A 22,964-nucleotide genomic window follows, 5' to 3' on the forward strand; every position below is an offset into this window, starting at 1 on the left:
CCTTCACTGTTTTCTCAGGGTAGCTACATCGATATTTTAGAGGAACTCCTTGCTGGCCTGTACGAAGAAAACCATGACTTAACCCAAAGCCGAATGCGTAAACTACAGGCGGCCCCACGCGTGCTCACCACATGCTCGAGCATACAAGTGGCAGCGCTTGCGAATAGGTAGTCTATGAAACTAGGAGGCCTATAACAGGGAATGTATTTCAAGCGGAAAAAAGAAGTTTTTCTTTCTTGTATACCCAGTTTGCAACTGCACAAAGTGTACGCGTGCGTGGCATTTTTCTCTGGGAGATGTGTAGCGCGATTACAGATGCTTTGCGGCAGTCGCGCTTTGCAGCTAGATGTCATTCAATTTCATTAAATGAAACTAATGCAGTACTCAATGCATCTACAGCCCTCTAGTGCATGGCGTCGCCTAGGTTTTGTATTATAACCTAAAATGTAAATCTCGAAAAGAAACTAAAGCGCTGATCCACAGGTTCTCGCCCATGAGCCTCATCTCGTCTCTGTGACTGGTGTCGCCATCTCTTGAGCTCGTGTTTAGTGAGTAGAAGTCATCTTGTTTAAATTTTTCGCGCCATGCCTTAAACACACAGGCCATAAGACGGTTAAAATCGAGCACTTTAAGGTCTGCGAATTAGGTTCTCGGTTGCGAAATGATTGCCTGACATCTTTTAGAAGCTGATTACCTATGCAAATTGGCGTTGGAGGAGAACAAATTTACTCGGCATTACACTATTTTTCTTATGAGAAATAAATTACACCTTAAGTAATAACAGTGACAACATTGGCTCGTTACCAGATTGTCGTAAAAAGTTGTTATTGACTAGTGGGCAGTAAAGCTGTGATGGCAGTAAAGTTGTTTTTCTCTAGCCATGATGAGGTATCGATCAGAAAAAAAAAACATTTATTTGCTTTGTGATCGACTGGCTTGCGGTACATATTGCACGAGTATACGTACTAGACTACAGGAACTATTGACATGATATTTGTAAGAGGATATAAGACACAGATCATGGTAAATAGAAAAAAACAAAAGATAAAACAAGCACTGAAAAATGTCACTCTACCTAAGCTAAAAACTGAAAAGCGTCCGAGTTCTAGCCCTTGCGTACCTTGGTTTCCCGACTTTCTCGTCATCAAGAGCATGTACTCGTAAATGAGCACTTCTGCATATTTATACTCGTATAAGTATTGCAAATGAGTTCCACTGAAACCTGCAAGGTGGCAGAAGGGTTGAGAAAGAGAAAGAATACCATCACCCGTTTGTAGCAAGAAGCTAGAAGTAAATCCATAAAAATTTCTTAGATTTTTCAGTTCGCGTGCTACACACGGTTGGTTATTTTCTTCCCCTTTATTTATACCCGCATGTTCCTGCGAAATAAATTTCGGTTGTTAGTCAGCACTTGTCTTCGTGTGTTTCCTCTTCGCCGTGCCGCTGAGTGCGCTGTGAACTATTGTAGATCTTCAGCAGATACTGGAAATAACAAAATGCGGGCCTTGCCATCTGCTCCCGTCATATATCCTTCAAGGACTGGGCTCACTCAGAGTACGCGGCCATACGTAAGGCTGTACAGGAATAATGCATGGGAATTTCATCAACCCACACCTGACATGTTTAATAGATATTAGGTATATGTGGAAATAATTAGAGCTTTGTTGAATCCACCCATGACGTCAGAAACCTTTTTTGTCTTTTTTTAACTAACAACCAGTAGGCTACACATCCCGACAACAAGTTGTAATTAAGTTAAGCCATCTATTACAACCCAGTTCTAAAATTTAAAATACTTTCGCATTAAGTCACCCTGCCGCAGTGGTCTAGTTGCTAAGGTACTTGGCTGCTGACCCGCAGGTCGCGGGATCGAATCCCGGCTGCGGCGGCTGCATTTCCGATGGAGGAGGAAATGTTGTAGGCCCGTGTGCTCAGATTTGGGTGCAGGTTAAAGAACCCCAGGTGGTCAAAATTTACTGAGCCCTCCACTACGGCGTCTCTCATAATCATATGGTGGTTTTGGGACGTTAAAGCCCACATATCAATCAATCAATCAATCGCATTAAGTCAAACGATATTTTATTTGTCACACGAATTGTGGCCAATTGGCGCTTATAAAATTAACCTGCGTTTAGTAAAGCAAAATATGATTTAAAAAGGAATGGTCAGGGTCAAATACAACCTATCTATGCGAAATACGTACTGTTGCATTGCGAACATCTTACTAGGGCATTGTCAAAGGAACGTTAGCCCTACTCTTGAAAAAATGTTTTAACTCAGTCAAAGCTATTTTGAACTAAATTCTTGCTAGCACTTTTAATTCATATCAATTTTCTAAATTAGTTTTCACAATTATTACAAATTTCGAATGATAATGTGTGTATGATTATTATTTTTGGAACAACCTCCTAATTTGGTGAAGCCAATAGCCTGCTTTCGAACTTCAACGTTAACTTGTGTAAAGATGTCGGCTAGGAAACAATCGTGTGGTTACACTATGGCGAAACAGACAACCCAGAGAAAAAAACAACTAAAAACAAGCACTACGTGAATTTGGTTTCAGAAAGCTGACTACCAATCAGTGCTAAAGGAATAGAAAGTCTGCTGAACTGCAGCTTTATTTTTTTATTACATAAAACAGTGCTGAGAACCCATTGCGAATATTTTATGGGAGCCTTTGTGGACAGCCGCGTCTTCTATAGTTGCTGCGTCTATTAAAAATGGTTCATACTCACAATGGAGCTTAACATCACAGTCATTTTCAACGTAATTGCATGAAGAAAGAATTAAGAGGCATTACTAACAATTAATTCACATAAAAAAGAAAGAACGAACCTCGATACAAATAAATATTATATAGTGAATTTTGACAGGCAAAATAAAACGCCAGAAAAAATTGTATATGTATTTTCCTTTTTTGTTTGATCTGTGTGTCAGGTAGCACTATACTCTAAATATCCTTACCTTCTCTTTGTAGTCTTTACGTTTCATTATAATATATGGGAAGCTCACACAATTTCCGTTGTGGATAAGGACATGTGGCGAAAGGTCGGGTGCACATTTAATATTAGGAGAAGCACAACTATCTGAACTCATGCCAAGTGGCACGTGGTTGGGACCTGAATCCCACAAAACCTAATTAACTTTTGGAAATGCACCATGCGGCTTTTAGGGTAAGAGCTGATTCGCTCAAGCTCGTCCTGAGCCGCACTTAATTTGGCATTTCCCCAAGCAGGTTCCCGCAGAGGTGAATTCATGTTCGTCAGATTAGGGCTAAGTCTAGTTAATCCTTCTCCGTGTATATGAAAATTCGTGCAATTATGGTTGAGGTATACCAGTCAGCCGCCGACGATCTAGTCCAACATGGAATCTACTCATTTGCATTTTCATACGGAGACGAGGGCGCAGATTTGCAGGATGAATGAATTCAACTTTATGGAACGTCCGGCAAGGTGTGAACGACCCGGGCTTAGGTCTCCCAGAGGAGAACATCGAGGCCAAGCCTCAACGCCACCTCGCGGGCATGCTGGACAGCCAGCCTCTGTATGCCGAGGTCTTAACTGTCTTTCAGTAATCTCAGATATATGTGCTATAACAAGCCAAGGTGAACTCACTAAAGCAAGAAATCCGCGAATGAGTTGGTCATTTATCACTTGATGTCACGTCGTAAAAGTAATGATACCATTTTTCTAAATTCATACCTCACACTGCCTCCAGTAGCGTGCTCCGAAAATATATATATTAATTGTTATCACTTCTTACCTAGTGATCGAAAACAATCCCTAATTATTAATATGGATATGCTTGCCTGCTTCATCGCTTTGCGTGCTGCTGCAGTTGCTGCTAAAGCAAGGTGATAACTACGGTATATACAACGCCAACTGCGTTATGGCATTGTGCATCGCACAGCCATTGCTCAGCAACGGGCCTAGAAGGAGCCGCATCTTCAATCTCAAGCCTCTTTGCTGATGCAGTGCTTCAAGATGGCTGTTACTGCATAAATATTGTCTACAGTCTCACAAGTGGGAGCCACGAGGCTGCTGCAGAGCCACGAACAAAAACGCTGATGTTCAGGAACAATTCCAGAGTCTTAGTGCCGGGCCATGGAAACAGCAAAACAAGTAATGTTAATAGTATTACACCAAATTAAGAAATTACTCAGGAGAAGCTACAAGAAAGAAAGCGAGAATATAAAAGCAGGAGGTCATAGCAGCAGCGCAAAGCAAATAACAGAGACATAAGCACGACAATAAACACTGCTTAGAAAAGCATGAGGTAAGTAAAAAAAAATAGCAAAAAACAAAGAAGGAACAAATGACTCACACAGTATGAACATGGCTAAACAGAGATAAGCTAAAAAGAAGAAAAAAAAAGCACAATGACTGCGTGTTATGAGAAACAACAAAATTCCAAAGAAAGCAATAAAAATACTCGTCACATATCTCATTGTCGAGGAGCATGACAGGACCCGTGGCAGCCAGCCGCCGAACTGTTACAGCTACTGGCTTCGCATTCGAATTTCGTAAACACTCCGGTAGCGTTCAGTGACATTGAGCATGATACACTATCGTCCTATATGTACCATTTTGGAGCACCGGTACGGTCAGACGGTGCCTGTCTGGCGTAATGTGCAAGCAGTCTTAAGCTTCATGACCTAAAATGCTTTGTTATGAATACAGTAATTTTGCACGCAGCTTGACGTGATCATCGGTTCTCTCTTTTCAGGCCTGGGTGCACCGCACTGGAGTAAATTAAAAAAAAAATCACAAGGAACACACTGGTCTTGTCACGGTAGCCATATTGTTTATATAAGCGTTTGTCTTATTTTTACTCATAAAATAAACATTCCTTGCATTGAAATTCACAAACAAACATGGATTCCTAAACAGCGTAATTGCATTGTTATATTGGCTTTTTTTTTTAAACCAATTGAGAGGCAGCTCCTATCTCAGTAATCTTACACAGCTGAGTGGTATTAAACACTGGTACACCCTCAAAGAGAGGCAGTCTATCAAAATTTAGAACGTGCTATATAGTTAACCGTCAAGCCACCCAGATATATGGAGTTTGAAAGATAAATTTAAACAGCAATCATTGGGATTTCACGTCCCAAAAACACGATATGATGATGAGTCATGTCGTTGTAGAGGGCTCTGGTAATTTCGACTACCTGGGGTTCTTTAACATGCATTGATAAATTTCAATAGTGGTCACTTGAAAGCAAGTGTTCCCTTCTGCACGCCCTAGCATAAGCACTAGAAAGGGGAGGGGGGAGTATCAGGACCTCCTTGACTTTCTCATGAATGATTTACGACAGTGCACAGTACATCTCCTTACTTAGGAAGCTCATGTTTTAAAGTAATAATATTGCTTTTAAGGCTCCTATATAGTCTTACTTAACATCCGAAGTTGCTGCTAATGCATTCACTATTTTGCTCTTGCTACAAAACTGACTTTTCATTCATTTCAATGTAACGAACACGTTATTACACAATGTTAAATGTCTCCGCTTATACATGATCCCGTGCTTGCTCATGGTATTTTATGTCTCTAAGTGGCTATTCAATCCTTTTAGCTTTCGGAATACAGTGACTACTCAATATTGCGTTAATCCCAGAGCTTACTTTTACAGTTTCTCATGGTTGCACCATCTCCAAGTGTGTTCTATATACCTCTTCTATAGGATTGATCTCGGACAGTCTGGCAAGGGTTTCGTTGCGTTAACAAGATTGCGGCACCGATTCTGTGCGCTATCGTTCATTTACCAAGAATCTGTTTCCTATGGTACCGAATCTGAGGCCAAGCACCGATGTAGACATGGGGCCACACCGGGATTACAAAGATAATAAGCGCGCTGATCAAGAGCTGATCCTTGACTACTTTAATCAGTTCTGCTGTAGGCCTCCGGACTCCGCAGGACTCGGGACTCCTGTTCGTACAGCGTGACGGCCCAGCTGGGCATCATCTCAGTACGACGGCTGGCTGATCCCGGAGTTAACGAGCGTTACTGCATGCTGGATGCAGCCCTTGCTGTAGGGTCCGGCATCATGGCAATTATCTGCTGGCTCACCAGTTCATTTCGAGCCCAGAACGAAGCTACAGCCTATAGTATTGATGAAACAAGGGATACGGATAGATTGAACATTGCTCAAATATTTACCAAAGCCTTTCAGTTTAACGTAGAACGATGTTGCAGTCCATTCATAACAGACATGAATGCCCGAAAAAATAATAGTGTGCTAAAAACCTAACAAAATAAAAAAAGAAAGCTTTGTCCATAAGATCACAGCATGTCAGCCATTTACGTGTGCAAGACAGTCATCGTACTAGCAGATTTACATTTTAAGCATCAACATCTTATCCTCTAATGTAACTATCACGATTACTATGAATTAAAAGAGCTCGCAGTCACTATCTCCAATAATACCTCTCGCTGAAAAGTGATCCCAAAATTGTGGAAGAACTTTCTTGAGGAGAGCTCCAAAAATGAATGCCATTTGGGTTTTCTTATGTGCGTGGTTATCAAGAGGCACATGGCCTAATAAGCTACGCAGTGCTACTGAAAAATAGTTTGCCTTTTCTTTCAATGGCTGTGCTGGTACCACGTATTCTTTTTATTCTTTTCTGTCGTTTATTGTGTCTCGTAAGTGGGCAGGAAGAAACACATCTCGCAGTTTATCTTCCACGCAAAACAAAATGCATTTTTCAGATACGCGGCTTATTCAGTTGGTAAATGTTCTATTTTTGCTATGTCCCTCTAGTTATCAAATTAGGTGTATGCCATATATCCGACAAAAATATAGCTGTCATATCTACTTTCTGTCTTAGCCGATCAGAGAGGAAAATTTAAAGTTAACCCTCCCACCATTATTTTTCCAATTTAGATGGGCACACACAAACGCACGCACGAACATACATATGGTATGGTAGAAACCCCCCGTCTGCGAAAAAAATTTTTGCTGTGTAACAAAAGCCGATGGCACAATGTCTCTGACTGTGAAGATAGTGATGGCGGAACTGTTGGTTTTATTATTTTTTTGTTAATGCTGTTATGCACAACTGGCGATAGAATGATCTACGCTATGTACAGCGGAAAAGCCCAGAGAAACTGCGCTTTCAAAATACAAAATCAAAACCGACCGACAAACGAAGAAAAATATAGTGGACGTTATTAAATGCTAACCCCTCTTTAGTATGGCAAGCAATTTCAACATCCATCCACCCACCCACCCATCCACTACGCCAACGCCGGTGGCGAAGTCCAGCTGAGAGTGTCAATATAAGTGTTATCGCAATCAAAATTGCTGGTATATTGAAATTAACACACTGAAACAATCATATACGTACGTAAGCCAGACCTATTCGAATAAACTACAGCCGTAAAGTCATCTACGCACGCTCCACTGAAGCTACATCGTGCAGAACGGAATGAATTCATATTGCCAATGAAATCCGCTGCGCACGGCATGGCCCAAATCTTAATTATCTCTGTTTATTTCTCCTATGCAACTAATCAGGGGGGAATCACGGCCCCGTCTTTTGTGCAACGAGCAGCGGGAAACTAAGAAAATAAAAAGAATTGAGTTTCTGGGTCTGTGCTGACTATAATTTTTTCAGATCTCTATCATGAAATGTGCTAGGCACAAATTTGCTAAATCGTTTCTCAAAGACTAAAAGTGTTGAAAATAACAATTTTATATCTTTCTCTCTTTTTTTCACAGCAATACCTCATTCAAAATCCCAATCCTTATTTCCGGTTAGAGCATCCAAGGGCCGGGGGTGGTGAGTTGCCATTTTGTTTCTCCTGCAGTTACTAATTATGGTTACTAATGTGTATAGCTTGACTTACGACTATGTGAGACATGTCTTTCGTGTGGTATGTCTAATACTACTATGCTGACTCATCTGTGATTTTTGAAGTCGATCAACCTGTCTATTTCTTGTATCAAATATTACACAGATTTACAGGTGCAAGAGTGTGTTCCGCAGCAGAAACTGAACTGGAACCGCCTAGCATTCACCAAAACTTGCATATAGGGCAACAGTAGGGAACAAAACAGTGAAGTTGACAAACTTATATAAACAAAAAAAATGCACAAGAATATGTTCTCTGTGTTCTATACTTCTCAACTGTCCTCCCTTTTACTTTTAATGCTCAAACCCTTCCCTCTATCAGCAGTGATATCTGAAATATACGGTCATTGTAAAACAGCAATGATTCAGGTTTGAAAAATGCTCACGGGCTTGTAGAGTAGTAAAGGTATAGAAACGGAAGGCTCGCAGAGGAATGAGATTGACTATGTTCAAAAACATTTTGAGGCATATGAAACGAAGGGATTAGAGTGCCCGGACGCACTAGGTATCCTGTAAAGCTTGCGAACTTGAGGTTGTTGGTACATATGCAAGTGTACAACAGCGCGAACAACGAGGACGAGAATGGCCAGTGCTAGAAAGCCGCGCGACTGGAGTGGCTAGATTTTTTTCCTGATAGAAAAATTTGGGGACTCTATGCGTGACCCCAAAAGAAAGCTGCGTGGTCGTGTTTTGTTTGGAAGAGTGGTGCGCCCAATAGCGGCGAGTGTTTTTTCTTTCATGTTTATTTCCAAAAATTGTTTGCATGCAAAAACATTATATATATATATATATATATATATATATATATATATATATATATAATTCTTTGGCATAACATGTATACATGGTTCGCCCGCAGGGTAAAGCAAAAGGAGGATCCAAACCTCCGGACCATGCCCTACCACACTATCTGGGCCAGCAGAAGCAACGAATTTGAGAACAAGTCAGCTTTAAAAATTCTGAATCAACGTGTACTTAACCATATTATAGTAAGCTTATAATCACCAATTATAGTAATAACGTAGCAATAGTAATGAACACAAAGTAATGATGTAATGAGCGGCGATGGCGTAGTGGTTAGAGCATCCGCCTCGCATGCAAGAGGTCGGTGGTTCGAATCCCGGTACCGCGCAGTTTCATACCGGATTAAAAAAAATCCGCGTGTTGATGGAACTGCATAAAGAGGCCTGGGGTGCTGCCTCACCGGCAAACACCGCCGAGAACGCACTCCCTCACCAGAGAAAGACTGGCCACCCTGGTGCAGTATCTGGCCGCTACCTCCCACATGCTTACGTCAAGTAACTCACGGCCCTCAGTCCCCAGCAGCTGCGAAGCAACTGACCACGGCGGCGGTCAGATCTGCAACGCAGCAGAGGGTGCTAAGAATCTCTGGATCCGGACAGGCCGCCATTGGAACCTGAACTTGGCAACGTTTAACGCTAGAACCTTATTTAGTGAAGGAAGTCTAGCTGTACTATTCGAGGAGCTAGAGAGTGTTAAATGGGATATAATAGGGCTCAGTGAGGTTAGGAGGACAGATGAGGCTATACGGTGCTACAGAATGGGCACGTCCTTTGCTACAGGGGCTTGGCAGACAGAAGAGAACTGGGAGTGGGGTTCCTAATTCACAGAAACATAGCTGGAAACATAGAGGAATACTATAGCATTAATGAAAGGGTGGTAGGTATCGTAATTAAACTGAATAAAAGATACAAGATGAAGGTAGTACAGGCTTACGCTCCTACATCCAGCCATGATGACGCTTCAGTTGAAAGCTTCTATGAAGACGTGGAATCGGCAATGAGTAGGGTAAAAACACAGTATACTATAGTGATGGGCGACTTTAATGCAAAGGTAGGGAAGAAGCAGGCTGGAGACCAGGCAGTAGGACATTATGGCATCGGTACTAGAAACGCCAGAGGAGAGCTACTAGTAGAATTCGCAGAACGCAATAATTTACGGATTTTGAATACCTTCTACCGAAAACGAGAAAACCGCAAGTGGACATGGAGGAGCCCTAATGGCGAAAATAAGAACGAAATAGACTTTATAATGAGTGCACACCCTGGAATTGTGCAGGATGTGGAAGTGATTGGCAAGGTACGATGCAGTGACCATAGAATGGTACGGTCTCGAATTCGCCTAGACTTGAAGAAGGAACGACAGAAACTGATACGCAAGAAGCCAATCAATCAGCTAGCACTGAGAGGGAAAGTACAGGAATTCAGAGTGTCACTGCAGAACAGGTACTCGGCTCTTAGTGAGAAAAGCAACCTTAGCGTAGATACAATGAATGATAATCTGACGAGTATCATTACGGAGTGTGCAGTGGAAGTTGGAGGCAGGGTATTAAGACAGGACACTGACAAGCTTTCCCAGAAAACGAAGAACCTAATTAAGAAGCGTCAAATCATGAAAGTGTCAAGTACAACAAACAAAATAGAACTGGCAGAGCTTTCGAAGTTGATTAATAGACGTAAGGTATGCGATGTAAGAAGGTATAACATGGAGAGAATTGAACACGCTCTGAAAAACGGAGGAAGTGTCAAAGCATTGAAGAGGAAACTTGGGATAGGCAAAAGTCGGATGTATGCACTGAGGGACAAAGAAGGCAAAATAACTACCAATATGGATAGGATAGTTAAAATAGCGGAGGAGTTTTACAGAGATCTGTACAGTAGCCGAGACAACCACGACCTTAATACTATAAGAACTAGCAGTAACCCAGATTACACCCCACCAGTAATGATAGAAGAAGTCAGAAAAGCTTTGGAGAGCATGCAAAGAGGCAAAGCTGCTGGTGAGGATCAGGTAACATCAGATCTGCTGAAAGATGGAGCACAGATTGTGTTAGAAAAACTAGCCACCCTGTTTACGAGGTGTCTCCTGACGGGAAGAGTACCAGAGTCTTGGAAGAACGCTAACATCATCTTAATACATAAGAAAGGAGATGACAAGGACTTGAAGAATTACAGGCCGATCAGCTTGCTCTCTGTAGTATACAAGCTATTTACAAAGGTAATTGCTAACAGAGTAAAGAAAACATTAGAATTCAATCAACCAAAGGAACAAGCAGGATTTCGAACAGGCTACTCAACAATTGACCACATTCATACTATCAATCAGGTAATAGAGAAATGCTCAGAGTATAACCAACCACTATACATAGCCTTCATAGATTACGAGAAGGCGTTTGATTCAGTAGAAATATCAGCCGTCATGCAAGCACTGCGGAATCAGGGCGTAGATGAAGTATATATAAACATTCTGGAAGAAATCTACAGAGGATAAACTGCTACCATAGTGATTCATTAAGAAAGCAACAGAATACCAATCAAGAAGGGTGTAAGGCAGGGGGACACAATTTCCCCAATGCTATTTACCGCGTGCTTACAGGAGGTTTTCAGAAGCCTAGAATGGTAACAGTTAGGGATAAGAGTTAATGGAGAATACCTTAGTAACCTGCGCTTCGCCGATGACATTGCATTGCTGAGTAACTCAGGGGACGAATTGCAACTCATGATTACGGAGCTAGACAAGGAGAGCAGAAAGGTGGGTCTTAAAATTATTCTGCTGAAAACTAAAGTAATGTACAACAACCTCGGAAAAGAGAAGCGCTTCGAGATAGGTAATAGTGCACTAGAAGTTGTAAAAGACTATGTCTACTTAGGGCAGGTAATAACCGCAGAGCCGAACCACGAGATTGAAGTAACTAGAAGAATAAGAATGGGGTGGAGCACATTCGGCAAGCACTCTCAATTTATGACAGGTAGATTGCCACTATCTCTCAAGAGGAAGGTATATAACAGCTGTATCTTGCCGGTACTTAGCTACGGAGCAGAAACCTGGAGACTTACAAAGAGGGTTCAGCTTAAATTGAGGACGACGCAGCGAGCAATGGAAAGAAAAATGGTAGGTGTAACCTTAAGAGACAAGAAGAGAGCAGAGTGGATTAGGGAACAAACGGGGGTTAAGGATATCATAGCTGAAATCAAGAAGAAGAAATGGACATTGGCAGGGCATGTAGCGCGTAGACAGGATAACCGCTGGTCATTAAGGGTAACTGACTGGATTCCCAGAGAAGGGAAGCGGGTTAGGGGGAGACAGAAGATTAGGTGGGCAGATGAGATTAAGAAGTTTGCGGGTATAAATTGGCAGCAGCAAGCACAGGGCCGGGTTAACTGGCGGAACATGGGAGAGGCCTTTGTCCTGCAGTGGACGTAGTCAGGCTGATGTTGATGATGATGAATGATGTAATCACAGTATAACAACATAAGCACTAATGCAAGAAGAACAACAAAACATCAATAATGTGGTAAATAGCTATACTAATAGCAATAACTTTTAATAGCATTACGATGCACTCGTCGAATATTTGTATTATCCGTGCAGTGAAAGTTACATTAAAAATTGCACACCACATCCGCATCCGACTCAACAAACATGTCCAATATTAAATGTTTAAATTCTTGAATCGTTTTACAATTTCCACCTACGTCAACAGCAGTAAGATACATATTGCATAAACATATAGTTTCACACTCGATTGTTTACATGCCATATTTGTCCTGGGTTTTTTAGTTAGCATTGATTGACTGGCTTTCAGCTTTCAGTTCACTCTCGTGACAGGTGCAGGTGCGCTTCTTTACAAGCTCTTATCAACATACCGACATGCCTGTGTCACCTACCCAACGGCGAGTATGCGCCAGACGCCTAGCGGAAAGGGTTTGACGGCATACGCGTCGGAATTGTGACATTATTAATCTCATAATTAGTGATTCGCATGCGTGAAACCATCTTACGCTTGGTTTGCCCCAAGTAAAAGGGTTATCATGAGAGCACCAAAATGTTGGTGGATAGATAGATAGATAGATAGATAGATAGATAGATAGATAGATAGATAGATAGATAGATAGATAGATAAACACGCTCAAAGTCGCTGAAGTTTGCTTCGCATTTATGATCATGCAGCAAGGGCCTGCTGTAGACTATTTTAATCCCTCACCAACACTCGCTGCCCACCGCCACGCTCCAGCCGCAGGCTTTGAGACAATACCATTATAAAATACAGACGCTGACAGCCAATTTCGAGTGGCCGTACGAGAAATCTCTCTCCACTTGGAATACAAGAATACTGCGCAGTCAACTTCACTACAGGCCGAACACATTACGACTACCGACGCCTATCTAGACTACGCCGAAATGATGCCACTCTACATTGCCGTTTATGGCTAGGAGTTGCTTTCACGATGTCGTGCTCATTTCGTATCAAATTGGCTGACAACACTTTCTGTGACAACTGTGGTAGCGAGAAGACGTTACCGCACATCTTCTGCGACTGTCCTCGGTACAATGCGCTCAGAAAAGGACTTAAAGCTGCGCTAGCTCGCTTACATCAGACACTGATGACGGCGGACACTATTCTGGAATGTCGTCCCGACGGTTCATGGCGAGTGAAAGCGACAAAAACGATCCTGAGCTTGTTGAAGCAACGTACTTGGACTGGTGGCTATAGACTATTAGTGTTATAGGATTACTGTGACGTGCGACTGAGTGCACGTGATCTCTCTCGCTCTCTGCAACTTTCAAAGTGCATCCACCATCTCTTCTGTGTAGGGTAGCATACCGGACATTCTAAACTGGTTAATATCCCTGCCTTTCTCTCTCTGTTGTTTTTCCTTTTCTGCGATGACCGCTTAGGGGTCTCCGACATAAGCGAATCAGTGGGGCGTCGAATGACACGTCTTAGAGAAGGCTCATCTATATGCAGCATGTCGTTTGTCATTCTCTACGTATAATACAGGAGTGAGATGGCCATACCTATGGGAGCCATTGCTCGCTTGCAGGCCAAAAGCAAGGAATTGTGCCGCTTCGATGTAGCCCCAAAGCTAAGCGCCACCCCATAGCAGGACCGGCCGAAGTGAGGTCACGCGTAGACATATTGATTGATTTGTGGGGTTTAACGTCCCAAAACCACCATATGATTATGAGAGACGCCGTAGTGGAGGGCTCTCACGCGTAGACATAAGCCTCGAATCAGAACTCTGAACGGAAACTGCCGAAGCCATCTACTGCGCAGCCCAACGAAGCGTAATAGCGAAAAAAAAAAAGGCACTGTCTTCTTTTTTTGCTCTTGTAAGGGTGCTTGCGTCAATGGCGTACTTAAAATAGTGTACTTGACGTTTATCAGCCAAGCTACTACCCGCAGCGGTAATGTTACCTTTCATCACCTGAAATGGACGGCTGTAATCAGTGCTGTACTGCTTTCGCTTCTGCTGGTTTTTAGGGCAGCACGTATAGAGCCCCATTTGGAGTGCGAATGAGCGATCTCTAGAAAGAACCTTCGATCTGCAGAAATAAGTCTGAGTTTGCCAAGTAGCTTTGCTTTTAGTTGTAACGCAATTTCTGCAAACACGGCAGTATACCACAGTGATGGAATTACAGTTCAGGCGTGAGCGCAGAACGTGAAAGAAAACAAATAAAGGCCAAGAGGAACAAAAATATTGTAATGTTCATCTCTAGTTTTTAAACTAACTGTCAGGGAACCACGATGAGACGAAATTGACGTACGGGATGTCGAAACGTGCTCATAAGCCCTGCAGTCATAAAACTAAGACTCATGTAGCGTACGGCGGAGGCAGAGGTCACAGAACAACAAGTGCCAGCTCGTTTAAATTACGACTATTGGTTTCCTTATGTCAATTAGTACTATTATTTACTGAATAACTTGCAACAAACGGTACTTATAATTAGACAATCACAGAGCAGCGTTAGTTGAAGCCATGTGACTGCTTACGAATCCGTATTATACAGCGTGCAATCGCCTCCCGACGTATAGGCCCATTACTTTTTAGGCAGCGTCGCAATGTGCCGTTGGTAGAAGATAAGCTTACGTATTCGTTGTTAGAGGCGCAACGGGTTCAGTGCGTCATTCTGCCTTTCGCTCAGTGCTCCTTGGCTATGCTGACCCGGAACCCTAGAAAGTGCGAGGCTATCTTGAAAGCGTCCACCACTTGAAACCGTTACGCAGAAACGCGTAATGGAGTGCCACGAACCCAGAGAACACCGGCGAGCCCCTCATATCCTATCACAAAATTGCTCAGCGCTATCACCTCGCACGTCGAACAAAACCGCCGCCGCATCCCGAACTCACGAAACCACAAGAAATCACATAGCATCGCCTCCAAAGGAACTCGTTCCCGTGCCCGCGGGTATACACACACATTTACCCCGATCTGTTCAGTTCCATTGCTCAAAATGTGGCTCCTTCGCCTCCCTCTTTCTAAGGGACTGCAGCGAGGATCCACCCCCGCCTGATCTACTGACCACTGCCTCGTCCGAGGCATGGGAAAGAGTACTCCAAGATACGAGCCTAAAAGTACGGCTCCGGGCCATACAGCGAGCTGAGGAGGTGGCCGCCAGGCACAGCCTGACCGCCATTCCTCTGTAAATATTTTTTTCACTCAAATAAAGTTCTTTCTCTCTCTCTCTCTCTCGCGGTGCTTTTCTATTTAATGCCGGTGGCAATTCACGTTCACCTGAGAGGAAGGCACGAAACGTGATACCACATCATCGAGCACGCTTCTTCGCTCACGTTCAACATAGCCATCGTCCACCGGCGATCGTCACGTAGTCGACCGGTATAAAGCACTGGTAACACCGGCAACCGTAAAACGGCAGCCCGCGGTGATGACGCAATAAATTACCGCTGCTAAATGTGGCCCCTTAGCCCTGCGCCCATCGGATACTCTGTCTAGGAAACGTACGATCAGAACACTCAGGGAAACCACAACATGCTTCATTTTCAAGAAAGGTTGCGGAACGGATATGTCGGCAATATTGCACCTAATCCGCAAACCGACAGTCGTCACTGTAGTTATTTTAACAAAAGATATGGCAACTTTATCAGACCGCAATTTCAGAAAGCCTCTTTGTGGTGTGGAAGAAGACAAGATTGACCTCAAATTTATTGTCACTAATTGGGTTATTAAACAACCTCTTTGCTTAATCTTAACGCTATCTATAAGGTTTCAAAGTGAAAATAATTGGGTTTGTCTGGTCTATTCTCATTTACAAAGCTGAACTGCACAAAAAGCTCGTACAAAATACGTCCAAAGAATGCCATTTGAATATATTTATTTAACTGTGATGACAAAAATAATGCAAATGTAGGCGTAATAATGTGATTACAACCTTGCTTCTTGTGTAACAGTTACAATACTACTACCAGGGCAATGCACATGCAATTTAAAAAGATATTTACTGCCATTTTTTGTTAGTTCTGGCTTGCTAAGTATAAGACTCTTTTAGGAAGCGTGTCAACTCCTTTGAATACCATTTTACTCTATTTCGAAAGTCGTGTGACTCACGAAAGGGTCAACGTGCATCATTAAAGCGAGTCATTCACGGGGCAAGGTAGGAATACTCGAAAGTAGTCCAAAATACTTTCTTTTTTTTTTCCTTCTCGGAGAGCTCTTTTGATGTAATTTGAATGACTGAAGACAACACTGTGGTACAGCAGCCGTATCAGATTGTGTAAAAGAGAAAACGATTTCAGTTACGTTCTTTTCTTTTTTTTTGGATGATACGCGGCTCCCAACGTTGGTATCTTCAGAGTGTAGGAACAATGTTTCACAATAGGAATGTGGTAAACTGCCTCAGATAGCCAGCCAGGCCCAAAGCAGATAAAATAAATATGGCTGATCCCTCCGCCATAGCTTATCTTCCCAGACGTAGCTGATTGTTTTTTTTTGTATTGATATATGAATGATTGCGCAATTGCTATTGTTGTTTGGCAACTATAGCTTCGCTTTAGAAGGGTGCACCTAAGTTAACGTCGAGGGGCACATCTTCATCCGGACGACTAACGGCCATGATTATGATTTAACACATGCGGTCGCTGAAGTTATCAACATATACCTGGACACATTACATTTCAAATCCCGAGCAAAGGTGGCATCAACGAGCACATAATGAACACTTGTGCTTTATGTGCACTCAAATGATGCCCTTCTCTAGTGCAAGGTAACAAAAAAGTTTTTTTCTAGTTAATGTTCCTGCATTTCACTTAATCTTTTCTTCTTTTCGATCTCTTTCCTGTCTATTATTCCCCCTTTCCCCCACCCCAAGTGTAGGGTAGCCAACTGAGCCAAGCTTAGTTCACCTCCCTGCCTTTCGTCTCTCTCTCTCTGTCTCTCTTTTCTCTCATTTACTAACGTCATATCCGTGACGGAAATACGTATGTGAAGTCTCGGCGAGCCCAGGTTGAAAACACCTGTTTGGAAAATTTTATTTTATCACAGATCGTTAACAACGATAACACTTCGACATAGCGTTTGATTGTTAGACTTTCATGCGTTTACGAGAATGATAAAACACTTTCAAAATATAAGCTTGGTTAAAACACACAATTTATAGCATGAAGATGGCATGTAGCCAATCGAGATCATGTCGCCATTGTAAAGAATCTCGAAAGCTACTGGAAGAAATCTTCCTTGGCGATTCACTTTTTAATATGGACGTTGCCAGCCTAATTCTTAAGTACTCGAGAATTTTCACATTTCAAAGAGAGCTTTAGGTACTAGCATAGTGCATTTATACTAGCGTCATCATGTCTGCAACGCCAGGACAGCATTCCAGAGGTATTAAATGTAGGGCCTGCTGGAAATCGGCGCTCAGTTAAAGAGTGGACGAGAAAAGGTTCGGCAGCATGTTACGCTCTATATAACACTAGAAGTGAAATACCGGGAAACGTTTGGTAATTAACTTAGTAACACAATCGGAGAGCAGACTTCTTGAATACAATGATTCGCCGAGTGAGCCAAAAAGAAATTAAGTCTTGAGTCCGAGTGCAGTGTTGCTCCTTCTCCCCCCACCCCTTCACCCTCCCTGAAGCTTTCTGCATCTCACGTGCTACCACAAGGCCTCCGCGATCGGCCCACACTTTACTTAGCGACGATATCTTGTAATGACGAAGTGATGACGTCACAAATTATGGCGCTTTGTGACGTTGCGTTGATGTCACAAAAAGCCTTTGCCTTTCCGCACACCGCTCACTCTAGTAAGGCCACAGGGGTTTTCGTACCACTTCATTCGCCTGCCCCATTTCACTCGAGGCCCTTCCTCATCGGCCTTAATGTACTTCCGCTTCATCTGATTCATTGTGCCTGACGCCCTTCGAATGAGCACAGATATCTTAGCCATTACAACGATGTTTTCGAGACGGTCTCTGAACGTCTTGTTTAATCAATGAGACTTTCTTTCGATTGGCAGTGAATACATAATATCAGTGATTTTTGATTACGCGTGACTACTTCCTACACAGAAATAATTCAATTATTCACCAACAAAGAAGCACAGAAGGAAACTGTTATATTGGGTGTCATTGACTGCTACAGCGTTAAGAAATGGTAGTCACTCGGTGGCCCCCTTGGAGAGGAAGAAGATTGAATAAACAGAAACGTATTGTAGGAGATAAAAAAATTGAAAGGCAGAAGCTAGCGAGGTTGAACGAAGAAGTGTCTGATTGGCTATCTGGGGCTTGGGGATTGATAAATAGGAATAAAAACTATCACAAAGGGGGGAGGAATTCAAAAGTTATACGAAGCAAGCGAAATTGCACATTTGTCATCAAAACCCCTAACATTTCAGCTAAACTGCTGATTCATAGAATTTTAGTGTCTGAAAACTGCCCAAATTACTGTACATAGAGTAAAAAATCTTCACAGAAAATTATTAAGCCATCTGTGTTTCTCAATAACTATGAATGCATTTCTACCCCTTCTTTTCGACGTAACGTTACGTTAGATTACTTACACCTTAGTAATCTCGCGTCGATTCAGCAGTAAATGCTGTGGAAACAGCTCAACGCCAAATATTGGGAAAGGACACTGGTGATGTAGAGCAGCTGCGGTCTACAGGTGTCTGCGAAGTCACCCGTGTTTGTGCAGACCCCGATTCCATTTTCACGACACGAGAACGACAGCTAACTATAAATTTGCGGAAACGTGAAATTAGGACGAGAGATTCGTCGTGGCGGAGCAAGCTATTCCGTGAGAGGCTATGCCGGCTAAAAGAGTCTCAGCGTTTTCTTTCAACCCAGGAATGAAGTAATGTATTGACCTCATTCAAATATTTTTTTTTGCTCACCTCGAGTTCTCCCAGTTGCACTCCACGGACGTAGTCACACAATCGGCTAGTATAGTGAATGACAGCCGATCAGAAAGAAAGAAGACAGCGCAAAATAATTCTGCATCATTTAGATGCATGCCTATATATCGCTGAATCGCGGAATATTTCCAGTGATGCTGCTCATTGAGTTGCCAAAACTACTCGTTTTTCTTATTGTCTTGCCAGCTATATTGTCATTTTCTTCTTTTTGAACAGAAAGTTTATGTCTGGGTCCGCAAAGACTTCAGTGACTTGATTATGGGAACGAATTGTGATGGAATAAATAATATCAATATGATAATGTGGCAAAGAAAAACAGTTCTGAGCAGGGGATTAAAACCCACGACCTCCAGATCACGACAACAGTTGTCGGGCTCATTATCCACTGCACCACAGTCGCTCTTTTTTTTTTATTGACTGCGCAAAAATCATGCATGCACCCTAGTGACTTCACAAATGCGCCGTAAATATTTCTTTCCCAGCTGTCACATTGCTCTATGTTGCCGATGTGGTGTCGCCCTCTGGGAGCGGTAAATGGAAGTAATCTATAGTAAACTTGATTGATATGTGGGGTTTAACGTCCCAAAACCACTATATGATTATGAGAGACGCCGTTGTGGAGGGCTCCGGAAATTTCGACCATCTGGGGTTCTTTAACGTGCATACAAATCTGAGCACACGGGCCTACAACATTTCCGCCTCCATCGGAAATGCAGCCGCCGCAGCCGGGATTTGAACCCGCGACCTGCGGGTCAGCAGCCGAGTGCCTTAGCCACAAGACCACCACGGCGGGGCATATATAGTAAACTTCAGTAGAGTGGCTTGTTGGACGAGTTGGTTCATTCTTACAATATCACGTTTCATGCCACCGAGGTAGATTACTTTAGCGCAAGCCACTAATTGAATGCTTGTTTGCTCATGTGAATCGTGACTTGTGACTTTGTTCACGTGTATACAGGGCGTCCCACGTAGTTTGAGCCAGAGTTTAAAAGTATGCCGAAACACGTAATTACGACGCGACCAAACGCATGTTGCTCACCATTGCCTGGAGTTAGACTATTTTTTGTGTTCTCAAATATTGTTTAACTAGATAAGTTTAATTAACTAACTTTGCAAGGAACAAAGAAATATTAAAAATTTCTATGAAAAAGTTGTAGATAAGTTTGTAAAACGTCTGATTAGATAATTTCGAGCTTTATATCTGTTAGGCATTAGTGTTTTTCTGCTAATTATAACTGCCCGCAAAATATGAAGAATACCACGTGACAAACCGGCTCGTGCGCCAGAGTGCACAATGATTCTAGTGCTCCGTAATGTTCCGCGTAAGACCGACCATAGCATTTGCCTCATTGTGCTGTCTCGGCAGGGCGCAACGATGGTTGTGGCTTTACAATGAACACGTTTCGCTATCGGCCACGAAAACGATAACCGTTGTGACTGCTTATCGCTGTCATGAACCTGTGCGAGGGAAGCGTGCCGTTCGCGCGCGGAACGTTAGGGAGCACTAGAATCACTGTGCGCACTTACGCGCAAGTGGGTTTGTCACGTGGTATTTTTTCTATTTCGTAGGCATTCGCTATTAGCAGAAAAACACTAATACCTAACAGATATAAAGTTTAAAACTGTCTAATCAGACGTTTTCCAAACCAATCTACAACTTTCTCATTCAAATTTCTTTATCTATCTTCGTTTCCTAAACAGTTAGGTAATTAAACCTATCTAATTAAACAAAATTTGAGAACACAAAAAATATTCTTACTACATCCAGACAATGGTGAGTAACATGCATTTGGTCGCGTCGTAATTACGTGTCCCGGCATATTTTTAAACTCCAGTTCAAGTAACGTGGGACACCCTGTATATGTGTGTGCTTTTAGAATAAAGTCAGTTGATAGTTTGCGCTGTGTTTGTGTAGTCCATCTCATCTTCGTTCTCTTTTTTTGGCTCTAAATCTACTGTAAATGCATAATGACAGTGGCCTCTGCGATTAGCTACGGCAGCATGTCGCTGCTACGTGTCCACAGTGAAGTTTTGTCAATTCTTCAAGGGAACAGAGTAAGCCCTATACCCGCCACGTATTTTCGGTGAAGGTTATGTACCTTTTTCTCCATAATAATAAGAACTATCGTAATTATCTTGTTATCGCTGATTTCGAACCATTCCTCTTGATACTGAGGCGGATTTACTTGAGGGTATTAGGGCGAAGGTGGGCGGGTCTCCTAGTTCAGGGCCCCACTGGCCTTTGCGGCTCGCTGGGCCTGATCGATCAAAGCGACTAGGCTCTTTCAATCTTTGCTCGCAAGCCAGACATCCCACTGCCTCTCAAACGGGTTTTTCCCTAAAAAGGGTGAATTATTTCGGATGGCCAGAGTCTACACGTCCACGTTATGTGGGTAAGGGATGGCCGCTCCCACACCACGGACATTTGTCCGGGTACTGCGTTGGTTGGATTTTGTTGAGAATTATTAGATTGGGTCACGTGTTTGTTGGTAACCAGCGCCTGTTCCTACTGGCCGATATAGCTTAGGGTTCGCTGGGCTCAGTTTTTGCCTTTATTTGTGTCTCAAGGGTGTCGTGCGGGTTGACTGCGGGTGCTTGGAGAGTCGCTATTGGTACACAGCTACTCATTCTATGAGCTATACCGCCGGCCCTATCATTACTCGTCAGCCCTGCGTGTGCTGGACACCAAATAACAGCGTGATATTGTTCAAAGTGTGTTCATAAGATTTTAGCTGCATTTTTTATAGAACTCTGGTAAGGTATTGACGGCATGATGACGGCGAGTCCGAGGTAACTAGGGCGTCTTGGTACTTGTCTTCGGCATCTCTCATGACCAATGCTATGGCTGCCGACTCTACCATGATAACTCAGGCAATTCGTACGGTTACTGCGATTGTAATAGATTGATTTGTCGTCACGACAGTGTATTTGTCTCTGGCTATTTCGCACGCGTCTGTGTAGTGCACGTCTCGATGGTGTCCGAACTGCCTTTGCAAAGCTCTGACCCTGGCCTCTCGTCTGCCCTTATGTTTTTGGAAATGGGAGAAGTTATGTGTTCTCTGACCTCGTGAGTTAGAAGATGTGTGTTACCCGCAATATTGTCGCCTTAAGGGGTACCCTAGATTCTGTAGTAATACTATGTCCTACTCTGTTTAGTTGAGCCGTTCTCACTGCGCGAAGATAACTGACGTTGCGTGCTCTGCAAATGTGCCATGGATGCACAGGTCTTCATGCTTTGAAGTGTTTGTATTGTGTGACAGTCCTAGGGCTGTTTTGTGCGCCGTGCCTATAGAATATAAGGGTTTATTTCGGACAAAGTAACAGACAGCAAGAAATATGTTCATGAGGCAAGGCAAAAGGAGACCCATACGTCTCCTGGCGAGGCCTTCACCCCGGACTCGCACGTCGGACAGCCAGGAGCAAAAGCACAGAAAATAAGTACAATGCTCATTGCACAGCTTATATAAACAAAAATGAACAAAAAACATGAGGATAAAAATTATTCAGAGTTCACATTGTTTTGTTGTAACAATTACGCAAAGTTATACAAACATACAAAACTACATAAGTTTCACGTTCATTGCAAAACAATTGTATATTTGAAGGAGGCTGGAACAGTTGCTTTGTCTTATTTTTTAAAACATGACATGCTTGAGTTTTTATTGGCCAATTCGATTAAGGATGGGCATGCAGACAACAATGAAATAATCTGATAATCTGTAGCTTTAGTACCGTAATTATTCCTTCGTCTTGATCCTGTTAATGGAAAAGTGCGAAGGTGATATGTCACTTCTATATTTAGATATTTGTTTTAGAACATGATACGATCATGTTTGAATTCACGGAAAGTTATTGTTGCAAAAAAAAAAACTGGTATAGTTTGGGGAACACGACATTTTATACATAGAGTCGGTTGATGGGGGACGATGGAACCGAATCAT

At 42.7% G+C, this 22,964-nt stretch overlaps 2 protein-coding genes across 2 annotated transcripts in view; one reads left to right on the forward strand and one right to left on the reverse strand.

Moving 5' to 3' along the window:
* The window catches only part of LOC119172824 (uncharacterized), a 203,846-nt gene that overhangs the window by 136,941 nt on the left and 43,941 nt on the right, over positions 1 to 22,964 (reverse strand). The window lies entirely within an intron of this gene.
* Positions 1 to 22,964, forward strand: part of LOC142786787 (corticotropin-releasing factor-binding protein-like) — an 81,744-nt gene that overhangs the window by 25,225 nt on the left and 33,555 nt on the right. Inside the window, exon 2 of the mRNA XM_075884435.1 lies at positions 7,722 to 7,782. Coding sequence (XP_075740550.1) covers positions 7,722 to 7,782 — 61 coding nt within the window. The remainder of the gene's footprint in view (positions 1 to 7,721; positions 7,783 to 22,964) is intronic.

This window comes from Rhipicephalus microplus, unplaced genomic scaffold (genome assembly GCF_043290135.1).
Source record: "Rhipicephalus microplus isolate Deutch F79 unplaced genomic scaffold, USDA_Rmic scaffold_32, whole genome shotgun sequence".
NCBI lineage: Eukaryota > Metazoa > Arthropoda > Arachnida > Ixodida > Ixodidae > Rhipicephalus > Rhipicephalus microplus.